The sequence below is a fragment of the Aphis gossypii genome, chromosome 2 (assembly GCF_020184175.1).
Source record: "Aphis gossypii isolate Hap1 chromosome 2, ASM2018417v2, whole genome shotgun sequence".
NCBI lineage: Eukaryota > Metazoa > Arthropoda > Insecta > Hemiptera > Aphididae > Aphis > Aphis gossypii.
The window spans coordinates 67,199,518-67,224,073 of NC_065531.1; the positions used below are offsets into that span (position 1 = coordinate 67,199,518).

General features: G+C 26.2%; 2 protein-coding genes and 1 long non-coding RNA gene across 4 annotated transcripts in view; 2 read left to right on the forward strand and 1 right to left on the reverse strand.

Moving 5' to 3' along the window:
* LOC126549948 (E3 ubiquitin-protein ligase RNF123-like) overlaps window positions 1-6,167 on the forward strand; it is a 53,653-nt gene extending 47,486 nt beyond the window's left edge. For both annotated transcript variants that reach the window (XM_050200489.1, XM_050200490.1), the window contains exon 5: window positions 5,771-6,167. In XM_050200489.1, the coding sequence (XP_050056446.1) occupies window positions 5,771-5,925 (155 nt within the window). In that variant the 3' untranslated portion in view covers window positions 5,926-6,167. The remainder of the gene's footprint in view (window positions 1-5,770) is intronic.
* LOC126549950 (uncharacterized) lies at window positions 544-1,024 on the reverse strand. The gene is made up of 2 exons (XR_007603921.1): window positions 927-1,024; window positions 544-834 (listed from the first exon to the last, which is right to left on the reverse strand). It is a non-coding gene; the product is annotated as an uncharacterized LOC126549950 (long non-coding RNA).
* Window positions 6,168-12,461: 6,294 nt separating the features above from the next.
* Window positions 12,462-22,339, forward strand: LOC114128511 (uncharacterized). The gene is made up of 4 exons (XM_027993033.2): window positions 12,462-12,845; window positions 16,215-16,896; window positions 21,258-21,462; window positions 21,650-22,339. Exons 1-4 carry the CDS (start codon window positions 12,743-12,745, stop codon window positions 21,860-21,862), a joined length of 1,203 nt encoding a protein of 400 aa, XP_027848834.2. The 5' UTR covers window positions 12,462-12,742; the 3' UTR covers window positions 21,863-22,339.
* The last annotated feature ends 2,217 nt before the right edge of the window (window positions 22,340-24,556 follow it).

The following is a 24,556-nucleotide window of genomic DNA, read 5'->3' on the forward strand; positions in this document are numbered from 1 at the left end:
ATTAGCAGTATATTGTTTAAAAATAACTTGGTACCCAAAATTACCCTTCCACTGTCAGGAATTTGCTGTAAATTACATTACCGATTATGACACTTTCGCTTAATATTTTATTATCCTTCTATAATATGTACACATTTTATTCATAGCATAACTTTCATGAATATGGTTAAATGTTTTCCTACACTTTGAGAACTGATAGATATACCAGATACCTTTTATTTTATAGTTTTATAGAAAAATTAATTACAAATAGCCAATAGGTATTAAAATGTTGGTTATATTTATTTTATTGATATATTCTTTTCTTAACATTTTCAACCATAGATTTAATCATCTATTAGATGTCTTGTTTGACGAGGGTAAAATAATTTTACATATTTTTCAAATATATCTTATTTATAAATTATACGCATCTAACATTACATTCATAAGACAAACAGAAACCCGTGTACAAATATCAAACCCACGAACTCAACTTTATCTTTGATAATGCTTCATATTTTGCTAGTATTTATTTAACTTGGACATTTTAAACTAATACAATTTAAAAAAAGAGTGAGCAGCATATATTTTGAAATCTCAAAATAAAATACATTTATTATTAATTTGTGTACGGGAGAGTGGGGACTGAAGTTACATTTTACATTCGATTAGAAATTTAAAACAATAAACCTATTTACCTGTTATGTTTTAAATATTTATCGTACAATTTATTATTATCGGCTGATATTATTTAGTTGCAAATGTATTTTTATTAATTTCCATATTTCAAGTCAATTTAATACCATTTTGTGAATTGATTGGTGATGACTGATAAGTGATAGGCAAATATACCTATAACAATATATTACACTAATTATTTTACATAATATTATAAATGAAATTCACTTCGTGGTGGTTTTCTGTGATGAATAATATCAACATACAGAGTGAGTTGCAGATGGAGTTAACATAATTGTAAGCTTGTTTTCTTGAAAGGTTAATCTGTCATATTTAATCGGATTTCCAATAAGCTGCAGCCGGTGTACCTACACAGGAAAAGCGAATGACCAGTGGTTTACACGTTTACATCAGACCCATCCGTCTGGAAGTAATTGTTTTTCTCGTTCGCCATTCTATTGGACTATAATATTCGTTATAATATATAATATTATACGCCGCTATAACAACAATCTGATTTAAATAATCGGCTTAAATACTGGTTAAATTCGACCGGTTATGAACCTACGAAATTAGATTTACTTTTGCAAATTTATATGTTTGTTGAGCTAATTAATGTAGTGTGGTCATGTGACAATTTTATTTTTAGATATGACTTTAAAATATAATATATATATTTATTTTTTTTTAATACATCAGCTGTCAGAGCTTAACTACACAAACGGTTGGCAGGTAAATCTGTGTTAGTATAAAATATAGATTCAATACTAACATGCATGATTTACGTTAATTGTTGATCATTTTTAATGGTAAAAAATCATTGTATTTATTATGGTTTATGATTATAAATTACAATAAACTTTATTAAAATGTATTTTTTATAGATTATGCATCGGGAAATAATAAATTATTTTCCTCGTAAATATTTTATCATATACTTAACCAAAAAAAAAAAAATAATAATAAACAAGTGAAATTCCTAGTATAATCTTTATAAAAAAGAACGTATGTTAATTTTCTAATCTATAAGTTGGCCTTGTATTTTTGAAACCCTCCTTTTATCTGAATAAGCGATTTATCTAAAAATAATTAATCAATTACGTTTTACCAATATTTTATGTCCTCTGTTTTCATTTAAGATTCGTATCAAATTTATTATTCAAACTCAATAGAAATTATTAATTATATTTCCTATAGACCTTTTCTTTAAACTATCGTGAATCTCTCAAGATGGTCATTACTTATTAATTGATTTTATTTTTATTTCCAATATTTTTAAATCGTTTATTCTTTTTTCTTTTTTTTTAAATTTCATTAATTTATAGGTGCATATGATCTAATTATTTAATGCTCTATGGCCGTTATAATTCATAAGTTGATTGTTCTGTAGAACAACGTGGACTAGAGTCATCTTGTTTGGCTCGGATAATAACTATCATTTAGAACTAAATTTTTCTCAATTAAAAATTAGGTAAATGTAATCTGATTGGTCATATATAAACTATATAACAAACATTTTCAACTAGATATTCATTCAACACGGTTATCATGATAATGATTATATTATTATATTTTTGGGTGAATTACCACAATAGTAATAAATTGAAAAGATATTTTAATCCTTTACACCTACTAGAAATAAGCCCACTAGAGTAATAGGACCTAAACAATATTTCTATAAATTTAAAATCATACATTTTGTCTTAAAAAACCTGCTTGAAAAGATCTTGTCTGATAATATATATTATAATTGCGTCTAAAGTTCTAATTTATTTCAAATGGAATTTAATATAATATTTTAATTATTGTAAGTACTATAAAACATTATATCTACAATTTAATTTAATAATTCTAAACTTGAATATCTGCCTAGTTATTAATAGTTAGCAATTAATAATTAATTTAACTAATAACTAAATCGGTTAATTAATGTACTAACAAATGTTAATGTTACTGAATTGTTATAGTCAATTTAAAATTTAGTGATTAAAGAATATAACTTAATAGTTAAATTTACGAATATTTCAAGATTTACATTTATTTCGTTATTTTATTACATACGAAATTCATATGTTAATTAATTGCTCAAATGAATCCTTAACTGTATTATTAACAAAATGTAAATATTTAAAAAATGTGAATAAATTATATAATTGAAACAATAATTAAAACAATTTAAAATCAAACAGTTCATAATCCAATTTATTATGTTATGAAATAATTGGAGTATGTTTTTTTTTAGAATTTAATTTGAAATATATTTAATAATTCTTAGACTGAGTACAGTTAGGTTATTCGAATCGTGTAAGACATACATTTGTGTACTTAAAATCAAATAACTGATTTATTAGCCTAAAATGAATAACTTTCAGTAGGGTTTGTATTGTCATAGAAATATGCGTAATAAAAAATAAAACAAAATGACTCCGTTTGCCAAGTTGAAATAATGTAGCTTTAAATTTAAAATTAAAACATAAATTAAGATATAATATTATTATATAGTAAAGATAATAAGTTAGGGATGAATATATTTTAAACTTTTATAATTCCAATATACGTATATACTTAATCGAAGAAACGTGCCCAGCAGGTCTTACTGGTTTTAGTCTTACGTAAAGGCGTATTTAAGGGGGGGGGGTAATATGGGTGTTAGAACACCCCCCATCGGCCGTATGTATTATGTTGTAATTGTTGTCTTAGTATTAGTATTATTTATTTTATGTGCTTTATAATAAAAAAAGTTTTATACAACTTACACATACTTATAATAATTTTCACTAGTATAATAATTTATATCAATATATGATTTTTGTTAATGTATTATGGGTGGTGTGAGGGTTCCTCCCTCACCTTCCATGACACTATTAAATATTAAAACACCCCCGTAAAATGAATCCTAGATACGCCACTGGTCTTACGTCTCCGTCAATTCTGTGGTTCGTACAAATACACTTAGTTCCGAATACGTTTTGTTTTGGGAATAAGACTGCCTAAAGCTTAGTTATTGGAGTTGCCAATTTGTTGGCAATCTGCTGTGTCGCTGCTTCCATGTGTGTAAGATTCTATAATATTCTAAGAGTGCACATCAGTATAATTTTTTCTCCGTCATGGACTCGTATCTGATGATAAGCCTGAACTGAATTTGTAAGTCTGTTGCTTTTTTACTTACCCACAGGTTGTATAATTTTCTCAAACGATGAAGTGTTGAGATGTTTAAAAAAATTGAATAATTTGTGTCCGAAGGTACTGGACTTATAGTGCGTAATTTGTATTGGCTGTTCTTTTATATCAGTGTCTGTAGGTTAGATATCGTTTATTGGAATATGGTTTCAACTCCTTAACACCTTTTGTTGTATACAGACTAACACTTATTTCTATTTCTAAATCCGAGGCTTTGAAGTAGATATTCAACGTAAATTGCAATAAAACAGTTCATAATAAAAATTGAATATGCTTATGATTTATGAATGTTTGGTTAAAGAAAATTTAATTCGTCAAGCTACACTACTATAAAGTTACTCCCTTTCTACTTCAGCCATCTCACTACCAATCACATCGAATAATGGCGAATAATAATAACACACGATCAGCTGAAATTTACGAAACACTGTTGGTAACCATAATAACCTTTATTCGTATTTAATTGCCTGTTAAATAAAAATGTTCAGCTTTAACTGACTTTCAAAATAAATGTAACTAACGATAATTAGGGGTTTTAATTTATTTTTCTAATTTATTACGAGTAGAACTTTATTATAAAGTTAAATATTACTATTTTTTTAACAATAATTATCACAAAATTATAATCTTCATTTCAAATAATCTTAATAATTTGTTGTCTTTATAATTAAATTTTGTCCGAAGGGATAACACTTTTTAGAATAACAAACGGAAAATTTAATTATATGAAGTAATTAGTAATTATAAAACTATAAAGCGAAAGTGGTGAATAAAATAAAATAAATAGTTTGTAGAAAGCAAGATTTTAAAGACAAAATATTAAATTACTATAATATTTTTGAAGCTACTAAATTCTAAGATATTATTCTTTATAAGACGATTGTAGTTTTTATTTCGGTAATGTAACAATTAATTAATTATAAAATATATGTTGTGTATAATATAGTTTACACAAATCAACTGTTTATAGTTCTTTTCCATTACATTGTTTCCTATTTTTTTTATCTTTTTAACACGATTGAAAACTTCACAAAAATGAAAAAACTACTTTAAAATCTCCAAAACTATGTAATATTATTAAATTAATATTGTCGATATGGTTTAGTAATTAAGTGATATTTTTAAACGTTTTTTATAATATATTAGATTTATAATAATCTTATATACCTAATTATTATTATCATTCATATTGATATACAAAACACTTATGAAACAAATATAAATATGTATAATACTGCATAGGCACTTGGTAATTTTAGAAATTGTATAATTATATCACATAGTAAAATCTAATTAGTATTAAATATAATAACTAAAATAAAGATATTGTATTAGCTCCATAAAACTTAACAAAAAAAAAAAAAAAAAAAAACATTTTAAAACTTTATAAATTTGATACTAACAATTTATAATTAGTAATATTGTTTAATGTAGGTATTTAGTTGGCTTACATTAAATACATTGAATTAGCTTGTATCAAATTAAATATTATGTAATAGATATGTGAAAGCGTTAATAATATTTATAATTTAATTTAAATTCACTTTTAATTAATTGTAAATAATTACATTTTGAACAAGTGATAATAACAATTAATGCGTTTTATTTAACAGAAATTTTTAAACTCGCACAATGTGTGTTTGTTTTTATTTAGTATACCTAAGTATGTAAGAAGTACCTATCTAAAATATTGGAACTGATTATAAAAAAGTTTGTATTTATATACATTTATACAATTATACATAATGAATTGTAGGGACTTAATTAATTTTAAAATTATTATAAAATAGGTATCACTTTTAAATAAGTAGTTTATTAAATACCTATAATATAATATAATATAATAGGTATAATGTATTGATTTAATTTAAATTACTTTTATTCTGTTATAAGTTATAAAAATTATTAACTTGATTTATGATTATTTTAGATATCTCTTATCCTGGAAATTATTTTCGAGGACGTAAACCATCAGATAATGTGAGAAATTTTGTAAGATACGACGATGGGGAATCATATCGTGGTACAAATAATCACGATCCAGGCATTTTATGGACAGGACTTGGAAAGAAGAAACGTCGTTAGTAAATATTTAATATGTTCAACTCAATCAACAGTATCTATCAGTTTTCGTCAATCTTTACTTGCGCCTATCATTAATCCAACAATGGACTCAGATTTATATTAGTTTGCTACGTATTAGTGATGTTTGATTTTATTTCAAAATTCTACTACCTATTTAAAATAAAGATGTCTTAACAATATATAAAAAAAAAATCTCATTTATTTATAATAAACATTATAAAAATATATTAATTATTATCAGTTGTACACTTCAAAATATATACCTCTGTCTATCATTTATATGTATGACGTAATTCAATATACATAATCTACACGTTAATCAAATTTAAACGTGAGTACTGAGTATTATGAATTGGTTCCAGATCTAAGAGTTACTAACAAAACTACTTATGATATATGTCTATTCAAAAGAGGATAAGTTAGTAAAATAAAATAACTCAAGTTAAGTTAAGCTAAGGGAACATAAGTAAAGTGAGAAGTTAGTAGTTAAAAAAATAATAAATTGAACTCGCTATAAATTAAATGTTAATATTAAAATAAAAAACTTTATAGATTATCTTTAAATCATCAAAAATTTTAATTATTTAAATATCATTTGAACTAATTTTATTATTAAATTAATCAAAGAATGTATCAACTAATTTATGTCCACTTTTGTGTTTTTAAGCCTACGTGATCATATTTCTTTATATTGTACAGCCGTTCCTTAAAATTATATATTAATACATATTTACATTAAATTCACCAAGTATCCTAAAAATCGCTATAGTTGCATCTTTAGTTTCTGCAGGTTAATGTCGTCGAGTTATAGAAGTTAGAACTGTTATCTCCGGAGTTCCGTCGAAACACATATTATGCTAATTATAATACATTTTTTATTCTATTACTTTTTAAAACTCAAGTAAGCATTAAGTATTACATATACCTACTAATTAATGAATGCTTAATTGGTATATACAGTATACACAATATGTATCCTTTAAATATTTAACCACCTCTACAATAACATGTAATAATTAATTTAAATACAATATTTTAACGTTATCAACAACTTAAATATGTATGTTTTCGTATTTATTGTTGAAATAAAATATTTATAAAACAACAAAAGTTTATAAGTATTTTATAAATAATAAACATAGTTTAATTTTACCAACTATTGTTTTATCCAATTACTAGTTATTAAATATAGAACATCGATCGGTATAATATGTTATTGTTTAATTCAAGTGTATAAATAGCAACGTACCTACCAACGTTTTTAAATTTATAATTGCATAATAAATTGCTAGTTTGTTGGAGTCATATATGATATAATTTACGTTTATTGTTTTTTGTCTCTATATATATTCTGTAATTTCGAACAATTGTAAACGCGGTACTAACATGGCTACATATGCATATTTGATGGTGTCATACTGTGCGGTCGTTTTATCTTATAAAGTGTCTTACAAAGACTTATTACATTTAAAGTGAAAAAAGATTTAATAAAGTAACATTTAATGAAGTCACACTTTACTGTTTAATTCTCAAACTTAGTTCTAATTTAATGTTATAAAGCTTTTCAAGAAACTTCTCAAAAGTATTTAAATGGGGTGTTGTATACAAGTGGAAATACATATTACGTAAATCGTTGTTAAAATATTCTTGCAAAAATTAATCATACATTATATCAGGGGTGCCCGCAGAAAATCAGCTCAATAGGTGTAAAATTAAATGCATGTTATATATTCACATACTCGCAACAAAATTATATATTTTTGGTAGAACTAGGATAATCAAAAATATTATTTGTACTGTTGGTAATTCACTAATACGAGCTTTTATGAACGCTGAAATTTTATAAAATAAAGTTATGAATGTGCCCAGCGATTATTTTGTTTGTTAAAAAATGTCAGTGGGTGCAATGGCATCCATTGGCCCCTCTTTGCGGGCGCCTCTGCATTAGATGTAGGAATGATGATGTTCGGATATTCCAATTCCATGAAAAGATTGGGAAATTGATATAAATTACGCTGTTATAATAGAAAAATATCTTGAACATTAATAAATACATCTGACACGAATATTTAATTTTTAATGTAAAGTGATTGCAAGATTATAATGTAACAATCGATATTTTAATATTATGTATAATAAACAGTTGCACACAACCAATGACAATAAACTATTTTGTCAACTTTCGATTTAAATATTACACACAAAAATAAAAGTGGACTGTGAAAACCGCTCTGCTATAGGTTAAGAATGAATTGTCATTATATACGAAAAAGGAAAATGATTCTAAGTGAAGATGGGGTCTGTTAGTTTATATACTAAGTAATTGGTATTTAAGCAACTTATGAATAGTAAATTAAATTTTCAATCTTTTTTACACAAAATTAAAAAATTTGTAATATTAAGAGAGAAAAAAAAATTAAAAATTTAGTATATCTACTATTCTACTCGTATATTACAAATAATTTGAAATATTTTAAAGATTATATGCTGTAAATAGTAAATGGCGATACATATATTTGTGAAAATTTCAAGGTTATGGTAATTCATTTTTGAATTAAAGAAAAACAACTAAATGGATTTATTTGAAAACTAGTTTTGCGTAAAAACCCCCGTTTTCCATTTTTTTTTTTTTTTGTTTTTTTTTTCTGATTATTCAGAAAATTTTTAGAATATTGATTTTGAACCTTCATAAGTATCAACTAGATCAAAGGTTACCCACTACGCGGTCTGCACTAAAATTAAATCGTACATTCTAAAATCCAAAATTCTATAAATAGTGAATAAAATGATGGTCACTTTTTATCTTATCTTATTATTTTTATTTATTTTATCTTTCTATTTTAAATTTATATTGAATTAGCAAATAAATAGATACCTATGATTATGAATTTATTCATTTCCATCTCGTAGTCTAGTATGAACAGCTTATTCGTCATCGCTTATTGTCCTTTTGTATTTTATCACGTGTTGTCGTTATAATATTTAACTCTGTGAGTAAGCTATTAATTTTAATTCTTTATCACTAAATTTTGTAAATAGTTGTAAATTTTTATATTTTTAATTACATTTGGCCCTTTCTAAAATCCTAGCTAGGACCGCTAAACTAGAATTTTTTGCCGAACAATACCCTTAAAGTTGGATATTGAAACATTTGTTCTACTATAAAACGTATAAACATACACACAAAACATATATCATCAATACATTCATCTGATCAAAATATAAAATTATCAAATTTACACAAATTTAAACAAATAATAACAGTACCTAGGTATGTCAACAGAATTTATCTATTTAAGTGAAATTCATCTTTTACAGGATCATAGATATTATAATACATAGTTTAGTTAAACTATTTTAAATCACATTATAATTTACATAACACCCACATCTATCTAATATTCCACAAACAAAATATATTTAAGATATTCGGTATAGTGGTTTCAAGGGAGAGTTGAAGTGTTATTTAAACCTAAATTATATATTTTATACATGTATAGAATTTCAAAGTTTCTACAACAATATACCTTTATATTCTATACTAATAACAAACAGAATACTAAATCAAAGTATGTTCCCTAAAGTTACCTGTCCAATTAATTGTAACGTGTAGGAAGGCAGCATATTGACGGTCCAATAATTAAATAGGTACCTATCTTCATTTTCAGTTCCCTCTACTTTCGGTGTAAATAATAATCGAAATAGAGTTTTAACAGAATGGTTTATATCAGTAAGTTGTTTTTGAATGGAATAATAATATTAATACAAATAGGTATAGTCAGATTTTTTACGACAGTCGAAGAAACATTAAACTTCACACGACAAAACACGTCGATTGCATTCGTATCATTTGTGAGGAACACATTTTCGGCGAAACGAGGTAAGAACTATTGTTTATTAAATTGTCATACTTATATTATAAACATGTTTGAAAGCTTGCAAAACACCAAAATACATTTATTTATATTTATAACATTATGATATGTAATAAATAATTAAATAATGCATCAGTTACCATTTTCAAGTTATTGTGTTTAAGTATAACCTCAGAGTTAACCTAAAAAATTCAGAACAAATCTAAAAGAATATCTTTAAACCACAGATAACATAAACTAAGGACAATACCTTTGATTTCAAAATCTCTCTATAAAGCATAATTAATCGTAATTTATAGATAATATTAGTTTAACCTACAGCTATTTTTAGATTATCAAAATATTTAACTAATTTATTATTCCAATTTATAAACCTTGGTCTAATAGTTAACGATCCTTAGTGTGTTAGCAACCACGCGCTTCGCCTATATTTGTATCCCATTACAAATCATTTATATTATTTATAAATAATTTCATAAAAACTTCCACAATTTTCCAAAACTTCTTTTATCCAATCTTAATTTTAACATTTGTCCGAACAATCCCCTACTATACATAAAAAAAAAATTGGATCACCAGATTCCCTTACTGCGAAATAAAAATACACCCATCAATCAACCGCATATTGTTATTTTTCATTATATATTTATTTTCACTTGTATAACTATGTTATATATAATATTAACTACAAAAAAAGGTACAACAGTACAACACCCAAAATCATTAGTAAAGTGGGAAAAGATATAAAAAGATGGACATCATTGACCACTGAGGGCAATCGTGTGTTGCAATTTTCATGACCCTGCAGCGATGTCTAACTTTTAAAAACAAATACTATTAGAACAAATGAAAATACAACGTCCATGAGCCAAAAATGTTGACACATTGACTTAGTTTATAGAAAAAATAATTTGTAAAAATCTAATTTATTTAATTTTCAAATTCAGGAAAACTGTATTACACCATTAATACCTTGAAATTACATATTATAGTTAATACATAATTTACGTTGTGTATACTATATGAAGAAATGTATAGAAATTTAATACATTAGGTATTCTATTGTTGTGTAGTTAAGGTACAATTTTGAGAGTTTGAATCTATTATTTAATCAGGCGTGGACGATGTAAAAATAAAAAAATAAAATAAAATAAACGAAAAATAATTCTATATTTTAAACTACAGAATAAATATTTTCATATTTGTATGGTTTTCTCATAATTTTAAGTAATTTAAAAAGCTAAAAGTATTGGTATTGTGTATTTTTTTTATGTTTTTATATAAAACGTATGCAGGCCAGAGGCCACGGGGGGCGAGGAGGGCGTTGTCCTCCCCTAAATCCAGTCATTGCCCTCCCTAAAAATAATAGAAATACATTGTTTTTATATATAATTCCCTCACCAAAAGTTTACTTTGCCCCACCTAAAAATTTGGTCTGGCTACGGGCCCGAACGTATGGTTAAGAGAAATCTAGTTTTGAATTTTCAAACGTATTGATCATTATTAACTTTTTTTTGATTTAAAAATAAAACCAAAAAGTTTCGAAATTTAAAATTCCTATAAATAGCTTAAAGCTAATTTAAATATTTTAAAAATTAAATTACGTACGTCGTACATATAAAAACGATAATTTAAGTTATGGTTTATTTTATATTTTCAGAAAGTATTTTCTTTTAGATTTCCTCAGTCATATTGTTAAATATGGATATTTTTAAATATTAAAATATAACCTATACCAGATTCAATTTTCTATCACAAACCATTTTTAAAGCTGAAAACAAAAGCATTTTCATTATTTCAAAAGTTTTTTTGTTCAATTATTATGACTAAAATAAGATAAGAGATAAATCGACAAATTAATTTTTCCATTTTAGTATTCAAAATTATTTACATATAATTTTGAATACTACAGTTCTAAACTAGAACTAATATACGGAATAATAATTGTAATTATATTAGGTTCATAAACTTTTGGCATATAAATGCTCGTTTTAAATAGACATTTATAATTTTAGTAAATTCACACCATGATAATAGAGGCTTCGTAGTAATTAATAAATAATATACGAGTATTAGTATTACTTAATAATATATTATTTTATTGTCTTTAAATTATTTATATCTCTTTTATCTTATATAATATTTATTCCGTATTACCATCTTTACTACGTGTAGTTACAACGTGCTTAACCATCTTATTAATTATCTATAGATAATTATAGAAATATGTTAATTTTTATCTTTATAGGGTCCGGTTAGGCTAGAAATTTGAGAGAATATCTGAGTATATCTGAAATAACCCTAAAATGTTGTTTTCTATATTAAATTCAAATTTCAAATGATATCAAACCAAATGTCGAATCGTTAATGATAAAAATGAATTTTTCCTATAATAAGTATAAAATATATGCAGATAATGCACGATACAATAAGGTAAATAATCAAAATTTGTTATTGTAACTAAGAAATAAATAAAAGAACTTAAAGTATGTATATGAAAAAATAATGTTTTTTTATGTATTTATGATTTATAAGTACCTATACTATAGTATATAATATATATATACGATGTATCATATTATATATATATACTTCGATAATATTTTATAATACATGCTATATATCTATGACTTTGAACGTGATTATTTGAACTGAATAAGTTAATCATAATATATTTATAATTATACGTACTATATACTATAACCAACTGATTTCAGTGGGCGGGTATGCCACGGCGACGGCTACAATCAAATTAAAAGTTTTTGAAAATACCTACGGTTATAATTTTCCGTGAACTTTCACATTTAATTATTCATTCATCTGGTAGTCAACTATTAAAAATACTAAAACTAAATTATAAAAAACCAAATGACTGTGACAATCATCATTTTCGGTCGTACTTCACCCATCAATCTTAGTGTTTTTAACGAACAAACAACATCATGAAAACATCGGAGAATATTACGACACAAAAAATGTCCGTATACTGGCTGACGTTATTGCTTTTAAACGGAATAAACGTATATCCAGGCCATAGCAATAAAGGTATTTTTTTTATTTCGTTTTGAAGATCAAAGAAAAACAAGAATATAGTGAGGATAGGTACAACTAAAGGAATAGGTGATAGTTGATTTTGGTCGAATAATAAACTTTAACTGATATTAGAGGTTGCGTACGTGCATGTTGTTTTGAATTTTGAGAAGAAAACTATAGTCTTATTAATTAATTTCGTCTTTTGTTCGATACGAAAAACGTGTTCTAGTTACTGGTTATAAACATTATAAATCGTTCGCTGTAGGTTGGAATAGGTTACTTCTCAAAAAAATAAAAAAATAAATTTTCTTAGAAACAAAATAGATCTTTTGCTCTAAAAATGTCATAAAAATATAAAATTGACCTAAAAAATGAATTAATATATTTATATTTTTTTTTGTAATTAAAATGACTTTATTAGGCGTAATTAATATTTTTGATATATGTTATTTTTTTTACAATATTTTAATCTTTATTTGATTTTGTCTTCTATGTAAGTAGATACTTCATGTTATTTTTTCTTATTTATACGATGAAATTGCACAGTGGCTGGTCAATCGTGTAAGTACTTTTTTAATACATCCTCATTTTGATCCATAACTAGTAAAATGTGTGATAAATGCCTTTAAATTAGGTTATTAAAAAAATAAAAAATGTTTCATTATAATAATATTATTAGTATTTAATATACGTATGAACGAATTATGGGCTATTGTATCGTTCGTACTAGTTCTTAATACATAAAAATATTTTATTGATAATTTACTAAGGTTTTTTATAGTGATATTGACGATATGATTAAATAAATATTTTATTTTTATTACAAATATGAAATTTTCAACAAAATATTGGAACATATATCTTATACTTAAAATTTTCATATACTTATAATGATTTTCAATTGCCCATATAATATATTATTAGTAGTTGACATAAAATATTATATATTAGATAATAATATAAAATAATATTCAAAATGTTATGTATAAAACAGTTAAATAAAAATAAATTTTTTCAAACGATTCAAATTGTAAGGTCTTTAAAAATATGTTTAACAATAATTGTATGTATTTTACAAACTACATGTTAACATGTTTGTGTAAACGTGTTTAGATATTTATAATATATATTTTACACGTTGACGAAGTCACACTTCCAATAAAGTATCTTCTATCTTGTAATACAAAACAAACATTTAATTTAGTTTCCAAATAATATTAATATTTTATGTTATTTGCAGTTCTAGACTTATAAAATTAGGAGAGACGATGTCTGCACTTATTGTAATATCTTACAGTAAAATTGGGTTATAAATTCTACCAATAAAAAAGTTCATAGTAAATTTAAACGGAAACCAGTTCAGAAACCCACGATGCTTTAGATTCCTCACAGATTCCCTACTTGAGAAGCAAATCAAACAAAAATAATTTTTGCGTTTAAATCTCTTTTAATTTATTATTTTTTTAATTTAAAAATCAAAATTATTATAAGAATATAATTAATTACACGTTTAATATTATATATTAATTAATTAATACTTAGAATGAAATATTTAATTTTACCTTACTATTATACTAGTGACTAATATGAAGTGTATCAAATCTTCGTTCAAAGTAAAACAATATGACCATTAAGGGATTAACTAAGTTTTTCTGTATTCGTACTTTAATTATTAGCAAAAAGTCTATCCCGTATTTTTTTACCCAACATTTTAGTATTGTTAACACTAATATTTTACATATAAATAAATTACATTTTTATTATTACACATAATTTGTGTTATTAGAAAAGCACAACAATAACAATTAATTATTAATGAAATTATTAATGAGTATACAAACATTAAAACGAGACGTGTGTAGGATGCTAATAAATACATATATTTTTCTTTACTCAATAACAGTTACACCTATAATTTTATTGTTCTGCAGTTTAATATCCATTATATAATACTATATTATTTTCTGGGAATATGCAAATATACTATTATAATTTATTATTTATAACTTATTATTTTACAGCATACTTTATTTACTCGTTTTACATATTAGTATAATTGCTATTGCAGAATCCAGAAATAGTGTGAAACACTTCAACAGTAAAATTCAGTAGGTGTTTATTTAGAATGCATACCTATAGGCTATAACATTAAAAACGTATATATAATATTTGATATTTCCGATATTATATTATTTTTTAATTTAAATCTTTAGAGTTAAAATTAGGAAAAAATGTATCTTAACATTATAATAATTTTATAATTTATTAATTAATTGATAAGTTACTGTATATTATTGTTAATAATTTAACTCATTAAGTAAGAAGTCACTTCTAAAAAAAAGTAATTTGTTATATTTAATTAAAAGCAATTTAATTTTGTAACTTGTTAATGCTTAGCCTTTCAGGTACCTACGAAATCGTAATCTTAAAACCGATCTAGCATCATCAGTGACACAATAACCGAGTAGGTGGGCTTGATAAACTCCTCACTCCAACATATGAGACTTTTATTTTTACTGATCGTATGTTATATTATAATGTAACATGTATTACAATTTCAAATTAGGATAATTCATTTTGAAATGCATAAACCCACACAAAATGAATCCAGGTAAAACCATCGAATTCTTTCATTTAGACTAGTGATGGCGTATATACCAATGCGACACGTTGGCCAAATCTAAATGGCGGAAACATTTTCATTCACTAATCTTGCGCTAAATAAAGTCGATCGGTAAATATAAAAAATGATATGTGATAAAGTATTATTAGCATTATTACTATCATCGTGCTATAATCTATACGCCAACGTGTTACTAATAATTAATAATATTAGAAACACACATAATAAACAAATACCTCTTCCGTCTTCCCACACACAAAATTAACGATAATATGTTTTTAATTATTTGACTGATTCTTTATCGAACAACAATTGTTATTTCAAAAACTATTAACGTTTTTGTCTTTTTGAAAATATTTTTTTGCACAATTTATTTTCGAAATAAAACAACGTTATTAATATTTTTTATCGTAATAATTTTTTTATTGACAAAGTACATTTTTCGAATTCGTAATAACAGTCCGTATTGAGATTTTTATTTATCCAAATATTTTTAAAATATATGTCGCGATTCAAAAAAGTATATTATTATAACACTATATAAAATGTCGTTTTATTCATACTGAAATTTATGTAAAAAAAAAAAAGAAAATAATAAATACCTAATTCTCAAAAACGTTTATATAGATTTTGCAATAATAATAAAACAGTCGAGTTTTCCACCGATATTCTTAGTGTCCCCCAATATACGTATAATATTATAATAATATCGCGATATCGCGAGTACGCGGTGAACCCGCGGATGATGATTTTTCAAGTTGCAGTCGGGCGGATCGCGGCCGCTTACCCGTGGCTGATATGCGCTTTCTGGGCGTTCATCATGACGTCGGTGGCCACGTCGCTGGCGGTCCGGCACACCAGCTACGAGGAGACGGTCGAGATGCTCACGTACATCACGGGCTCGTCGAGCACGCTGGCCCTGTTCGCCATCGGCGTGCACAAGCGGCCGGGGCTGCAGCGGATGTTGGACGCGATGCGCCGCGACTTCTGGTACGACGGGCGGCGGGCCACCGCGGACGCGCTCTTCTCGCGGTTCGTGCGCACGTACGGCGCCGTCATGCCGGCCGCCAACGTGATGATGTGCATGGCGCCCGTCGTCTGGGCGTCCCGCAACGGCGACATCGACTCGCCGGCCGCGCTCATATTCCGCATGTGGACGCCGTGGACGCGGCTGACGGTCGCCCGGTACGCCGCCGTGTACGCCGCCCAGTTCGTCGTGTCGCTCAGCGTGCTCACCAGCATCGCGGGCATGGTGTTCGCCATGGTGCTGTTCGTCACCGAGATGCAGGTCCAAGTGGACACCCTGGTCGACGCGGTCCGCGACCTGCACGTGGACATGTGGTACGACGACGGCCGCCCGGACGCGCGAGCCGGCCGGCGCCGCGGGGCCGCGTACGACGGTCTCGTCGAGTGCGTCAAGCACCATCAGAAGCTCATCACGTGAGTTCCAGCGGTATTCACCCCCCCCCCCCCCGTAGCTCGTTTTATTCCTTATAACCCGCCCGCGGTATTGTTGTGGTATTCGATTTTTCAAATCCGAGATCGACCGGTAAAATGTAGAATTAATCTTGCAGTCTGCAGTGAATATAATATGTATAGTTATTATCAGACTTCGGGAGTCGTTCTAAAACAACTGATCGATCTATTATCTAAACCTTTCTTTCATCGTCGAAATAGTATATATTTTTTTTCATTTTATAAGCTTCGGCCATACGCTTTGGTTTTTAATTTTCATACGTGATTGTTATTATACCCATGACACATCCAGTTAATGCCTGACCTAAATGTCAACAGACTATCTATCTACCGCCGTTCTCGTTTTGGATTTACTGATACGAATTTTATTGAAAATCATCCAGTAGTTTTTGATTCTATTGAAAACGAAAAAAGAAAGACACAATACATTTTTTTAATAGTTTAGAATCTGTAATAATATCCTATTTAAGCTGTCTTTGAGGTATAATCATATTTATATTTAGGAAAGAAGTTATGATGTTTTAATTTATTTTGGAAGTGAAATAGTTATTTAAATTAGTATTTGAACCGTGTGGAGGTATCTAGTTATGAATTTTGATACTAATATTGGCGTTATATTATGTATCTTGAGAGATATCTAAGTTATGTTTATGTTGTAATATTTAATTGTTATTGCCTGAATATAAGTATGTATTATTTGTACATATTTAAATTAATTTTCACAACAGTATAATTAATAATATATTTATGTCATTTGCTTAGTTATGTATTTATCAAATAAAACTGTTTTAAAGATATAACTAGTGAAAAATATTTAAAAAGAATATTTTTGATAAAAAAAAAAAATATAATTTCATAATTATTTTTGATGTCCAATGGGTAATTATTCCCACTATTTTCCAAAAATTGTTGCTTAATTCTGTTATATGTAATTAAAATATTATGAAATACCTATATCGAAAAATCATGGTCTTGGATGCTTACAATTTTTAAATATCTATGGATAGTCTTCCTATGATTATTTCTACTTTAACATCTGGTTATGATAGTGTTATAGGTGGACATGCGATCACCGCACGTATTGTGTCTTATCAAATACAATCAACTAGATTTAAAAGATTAATTTAAAATAAAAATTGACTAAAATCGAAATGAATGTGTAAAACAGAAAAATCGTCTTGCTTATAATATATGACATATTATAACACTAAATCGAACATAATATGAGTTATTGAACGTTGTAAGATTCTCATAGTTATGTAGCTATATTGCCTAACCATTGCGCCGTGTTACATACAAATATTTATCTTTTATTTTCTATCAATTTTCGTAATATTTATTTTACATTTTTTTTTTCATCCAATTTAAAACTTGAACCAATATAAATTGTAATACTAAATCACAAAATCAAATTTTTGTCAATTTAAAGTTCCTTATTTATTCTAAAATTCATTATGTTATGTAAATAAAATATTTCCACGCTTACTTGAATGTCTTAACATATTGTATAATATATAATATATATTGTCGTATAAGCCGATTGCTCGAACGTATACCAAAATAAAGTAAAACCAAAAATGAAGTAAAAATACTTTATTTGAATGCAACGTCCAATGGCGATCGAATCACACGATCACCACCACTGACCCCTAGGCTGGCATCGCTATATCTTTTATATCTTAAACGAACAATCGAATTACTATCGATTGTTCTACATATTATATTTTTTATAATTACATTTTTCCTTACTATGCTAATTTTTAGTTCGTGGACACCAACTTACGCAATAGTTATTTTAACCCGATAAATTATTAAAACCATTTATTAACATTTCTTATTATTATATATTGCTTACTATGCTAACTGAAATGTAAAGTTTATCGACTCTGAATTACACAATTACACAATTGTTATTTTAACCTATTTATATGAATTTTTAAGTATTGCTTAATTTAATTAAGACGATTGTCTACAATATATGACAAAAGATATTATAAAAAAAGACCTTATACATTTAATGCTTTAAGTTTTGAGAATAGTAAATAGTACTAAACGATTGTAGAAAAAAATGTAGTCAAGTTATTTTAATTTAGGTTAAAACTACTAATGTATTCAATAATCACTGGGCGATCGTGGCTTGTAAAAATTAATAATAAACTGAAATTTGTGATTCAGCCATGAAAAGTTTTAGAAAATAAACGTTATACTAGGATGTGTTATTAAAAAAAAAATGGTCTGCAATTAAAAACAAAAAGTTGACTTTTAGCAATATTCGAAAACTTTGATTACTAAATAAAAAAAAAAAATGAAATATGTATATTAATAAAAAAAAAAATAGGAGTTGTCCAAACCAGAATTAGAAACTCGACATTTTTTTCATCCATAAAAAAAACTTACATCGTTTACTCCAACATTATCGAAAAGATAAAAACCCCGAAATAATATCAAATGGATGTATACATAGTTTACATACGTCTTTATAATATTTATGCATTGTTTCATTTTAATCAAAAAGTGATTTTTGCAATACAACAATCAACGAATGAGACAATTTCAATGGCTGCTGTACGAATAATAACACGAAAGAAGGTTTTTCATCTTAAATCATTGTACGAAAAAAAATATTTTATACATCATGATAACCTATACAGTTGAGGAAGAATTAAAATAATCCATCAGACTTGCATGCCCACGAGTGTATAGCATTTTCGCACTACATTGTACCGGTTTTTAATATTCATCGGGAGAAAATTGCACCTGAGCAATGTTTACCTATACAGCTGTACGTACCGCGACGCATACCAATAAACGTCGTTGTTATTATTAGCGCTCAACCGATAGATATTCTTTGCACAGTTATTATAATTAACCGACAAAAATACACGTATAATTCATGGATATGTATGTATATTGTATACATACGACATTTTATTATACATTTATACGAGTGTTTAAAATTTTAAAATTTTTTAAACATTAATTCAAAACACGTTACATCCCAGTCATATCCATCTACCAATAAAATGCTAGTACATAGACATTAAAATATGACTAATTAATAAAGATTCATTTTTCTGACAATATTAAAAATAGGTACCAATTTTTTTTTTTTTTTTTTATATACATAAAAATTATAGTTTATTGAGTCGTTTTAAAATATAAGTTTAAAAACCGGAAATTTCAGCACGCTCGCGGAGGAAATTGTATAATATTATTATGTATGCACGCAATGTTAATCCACTAAAACGGTTTTGACTATTTTGGAACTTTTACTCGATGAGTTCATATAAAGCATTATTCGAACCTGAAATACTTGCAATTAAAATTTGAATGTAATGTAATTACATTTCTTATATAAATCGTTAATTCAATTTAAAATTACATCATTCGGGTATCGTTTTATCATATATTGTTTTAGAGATTTCAATTTTAAAACTTTTAGGTAGTTTCAGTGGGTTAAAAATAAATCTAAGTGGGTGGATTATTTTATTCTATAAATAAATGAAAACGACGGTAATTCATCCTATAAACTTTTTTGTGTTTTACTGCCTTAAAGTGTTTACAAAAATCATATAATGGTAGTAAAATCAAAAGATAAAGTTATTTTTTCAGATAACTGAATGGTATACATGTACTTATTTCTTTATTCAATATAAGGACGTGAGTTCTACAACTTAATTATAAATATTGTAGAACAGAATAAAACAAATATTTTACAATGAAACAACTAATAGAACTCGCAATATTAAATTGAATATGATTAGAAAAACTAGATGACATGTGAAATAAAAATAAAAATAATATATTATGTGTTATCATTAACCATTGGAAGGTCAGTAAAAAAGCTTAAAATAAAATTTTAAGTACCTATTAGATAAAATTATTAATAATCTCTAGTATCAAAGCAATTAATATTTAAAACGAATTAAAGATAAAATTTCAGTATAACCAATAACAATAACCATATTATCATTAAAACACTATAATACATAGTTATAGGTATGATGAATAAATTATTAATACTGCACTGTGACCATTAATGAATATTTAAAAATTTTTATAAATTTTTATTTGTCTCAAAGTATTGCAGAATAAGAAATTAAATACACAACTTCAGATGTTTAGTATTCCTTAATTATAATATAAGGTTTAAAGATTGAGCATATATTAGGTATTTTTTTTTCTTTAAGAATTTAGTTTCCAAATATTTTCTACGTAAATTTCTATTTAAAAATACAATTTTATTTTTTATTATGTTAATAATTAGATACCTAAATTAAATAAATGTATAACTTATTGTTTAAAATATTCATTTTTCCAATTAGGTACTTCAATCATTTCAAATCGTATTTTAATTTGTTATTCATTATCGACATCGTGTATGTCATGGTAATGACATGTTTATGTGCAAGCAGCGTATTAATGGCAAATGGATTTTCAGCGTTTCATATAAAAATGATGTCTCTTCTCATCATAGTGGTTTCGCAATTCTTTTTCTACTGCTTGATTGGTGAACAATTTTCGATGATGGTAAATATAAATAAATAATACTTACAAATTTTAATATGAGTAATCCAATGAGATCCGAGGATCAAAAAATTAGATTTATTTACCCAACACTTCAGTAAATTGACATGTTGGCAATCTATTTTAATTGGTAAAAACAAAAATTATTATAAAATAAAAACAACTGGTACAGAATTTTATAACATTACAGAACAAACAATTCGGGGATTGCGTCTATTTCAAGCTAGTGAAATGCAAGGATCCAAAGTTAGCACGGATTGGTCTTTTAATAATTCTGAGAACACAAAAACCGTTACAATTAACTACGATGGGCATCACCAAGTACACAGCTTCGCTGCTTACATTTACAGTCACGATGAGGTCTGCTTACGCGGGATTTAACGTGCTGTACAATTCTTCATAATAAAATATCAATATAAAATGTAAGCAACTGTTGCACTTATATTTTTTAAATAGATTTTTGTTGTTGTTAATGTTATTTAGGTGTTTTTACAACTGCAATAAATTAATACAAATATAATATATTATTTGTAGATGATAATAAAATCGAATAACACATATCAATAATACTATACATATTGTTGAACACAGTAATCAGTTAATATAGTTTTTTGTACAATATGATTTTACGTTCTTCTTCTTCTTATTATTATTATTATTCACTATGTTTGAAACATTTAAAGATGGAGTTTGGGCTTCAAACACCCCCCGCTGAAATATTATACTAAACTGTTTTTATTTATACACAATAACTTTCAATTTTTCATTATATCGATTATGATTAATCTCTTCCCATCCCCTCACAAAAAGTCCTCTGTATATGTACTTGCATTAGATATTCTAATAAAGTTCAGAACTCATATAAGTAGTGCTAGATCAAATTGTCAAATGTAGTTCGCGTTTATTTCAATTAATATAATTTATAGTTTCTATACGAGATAATTCAATTTAAAGTTTTAGTAATATATTTACTTACGTGATTCTTCGTGACAATTCAGTATCAAATTATTAATTATTCAATATAAATTGATTATATTCTTGAACAGTATAAATAAATATATTTTATCAAAGTGGTGATCTTCTACCACAAGAGGTGATAGTTTTATTTCACTATATGTACCAAATATAGAAAACAATTGAAAACTACAATCCATATTATATAATATAGTAAATTTTGATTAATAACAACTTTATATTATTTATCTAGATTTGCATAATATTGCACTGAATTATCAGGGTTGAATTTCGAGTAATTACATGGAAACCATATCTTCTGTATTAATAAAATAGTAATAATAATATAATATACTGTAAGTGTTAAATCATGCACATAACAAATTTGAAATTTAGGTCAAACAAGTCACTATTGGCTTATACAGGTTTTTTTAAATTTACAATAAGAGAAACTCAACTAAACAACTTTCTTAGTATTAATTAAATATAATTTTATCTAAAAATACAAATTTTAACGATCCAAAGTATTATAAGTACATAACAGTGAAAATATTATAAAAAATAAAATTAAAAAAAAATAATAAAACGTTGCAAGCATTATAGTGATTTTAGTTAAACTTACCAACGCAGTAACCCAATAATAAGACAGATATAAGATTTTTTCATTTAGGAAATTGTCAGTCAAGTAATCAATACATTTTTTTAATCTGTCATCATCAGGACAGTCTAACATAAAATCATTTACAAAACATTCTGATATCTTCTATGGGTTAGTATTGTTAGTAACAGCTGTTTTTATCTGTTACTAGTAATCCAAAAGTATATCTAATTCATTATCTTATTTCAGATAAGGTCTTAATATATTCTAAAGATATAATCCCTATTATTGTACCTACACATCACCATAAACTATACAAATAAATAAGTATAGATTTAAAATATATAACATTTAATTGGGTTAAAATTCTTGTCGAAAAAGGCGATTCCCAGGTGAAATTATTATAGTATTCATTATAATACTACTCGTATATTATATATTTATAAAAACCTATTAAACATATATTTGAACAACGTGTGTGTATCGATGTAAAATCGTTTGGGTCATCCACATGAAGGAAACCAATATTAAAACAATAATAAATAGCATTAACCAGTTTACAAAATAGAATTGCATTTTTAAAAATAAAACGTAGGTATTTATTGGTACGCGTTATCCGGTAAGTTCAAGTAGGCTCAGTATGTTGATAACATTTTATAGATACTTATAAATAATATTTTATGCACACATACAATTCGTGTTATACCTACATAATAAAGTTCAAATATTATACATACTCAGCATACTCTATAAAGTATAAAATATATATAATATAATTGAGACGGCCATGTATGGGTGTTGACATAAAGATAACCATCACTCTCACTCTATATCATGTATATTATTATGAATGTCAAAATTGTTGCACGGTGATGTAAATTTCGAAAGTAGCCTACAGAGTGATTCACCAAGTGTATTTATTATTCACTCCCTTTTCCTTCTTCAATAATGAAGCTCAAATTTCAAATTAAATATATCAACATTTCAGCAAAAAAATTATCCACTTAATAATCAAAATAAAAAGGAGGTCTCACTTAAAAACAAGAAATTTGTATTATCGTACCTCAAGATATTCCTTTAGTAGTACATGGTTAACATGCTTGCTGAATCACCCTGTACCTATTTTTATGGACACGCATCTTATAATCTAAACCAAAACTGTAAACAATATATATATATAATATTTATACTCGTCGTATCCCATGAAGGTCAGTCTGTTTTTTTATTTTTTATTTTTGACGTTATCGTTGTAGAAAAAATAATAACAAACTTATTGGTACCAATACGCAACTACATAGTGTTTGTGTATTCAAAAAGTAAACTTTTGTCCTCTATAAACAACGATGTATGTAATACGAATATATAGGTATATATTACGAGAGTATATTGCGTGGATGAGTACGAAATACGAAGTACCTATGGAACAAGTAGTTTTAGTAAGTTTTAGCGCGTAAGTAGCAAATAATATAATATTGTCCAGGCAAACAAAATCGTATTTAATAGATGTTATAAAAAGTTTTCACACTGTTCAATTCACATATTTCT

Excerpts from the sequence above, each read along its gene's own strand:
- LOC114128511 (XM_027993033.2), top strand. The coding sequence starts at position 12,743 with ATGAAAACATCGGAGAATATTACGACACAAAAAATGTCCGTATACTGG. Across the intron at positions 12,846-16,214 it reads TCCAGGCCATAGCAATAAAG|TTGCAGTCGGGCGGATCGCG; the intron begins GTATTTTTTTTA and ends TGATTTTTCAAG. Across the intron at positions 16,897-21,257 it reads CACCATCAGAAGCTCATCAC|GTACTTCAATCATTTCAAAT; the intron begins GTGAGTTCCAGC and ends TTTTCCAATTAG.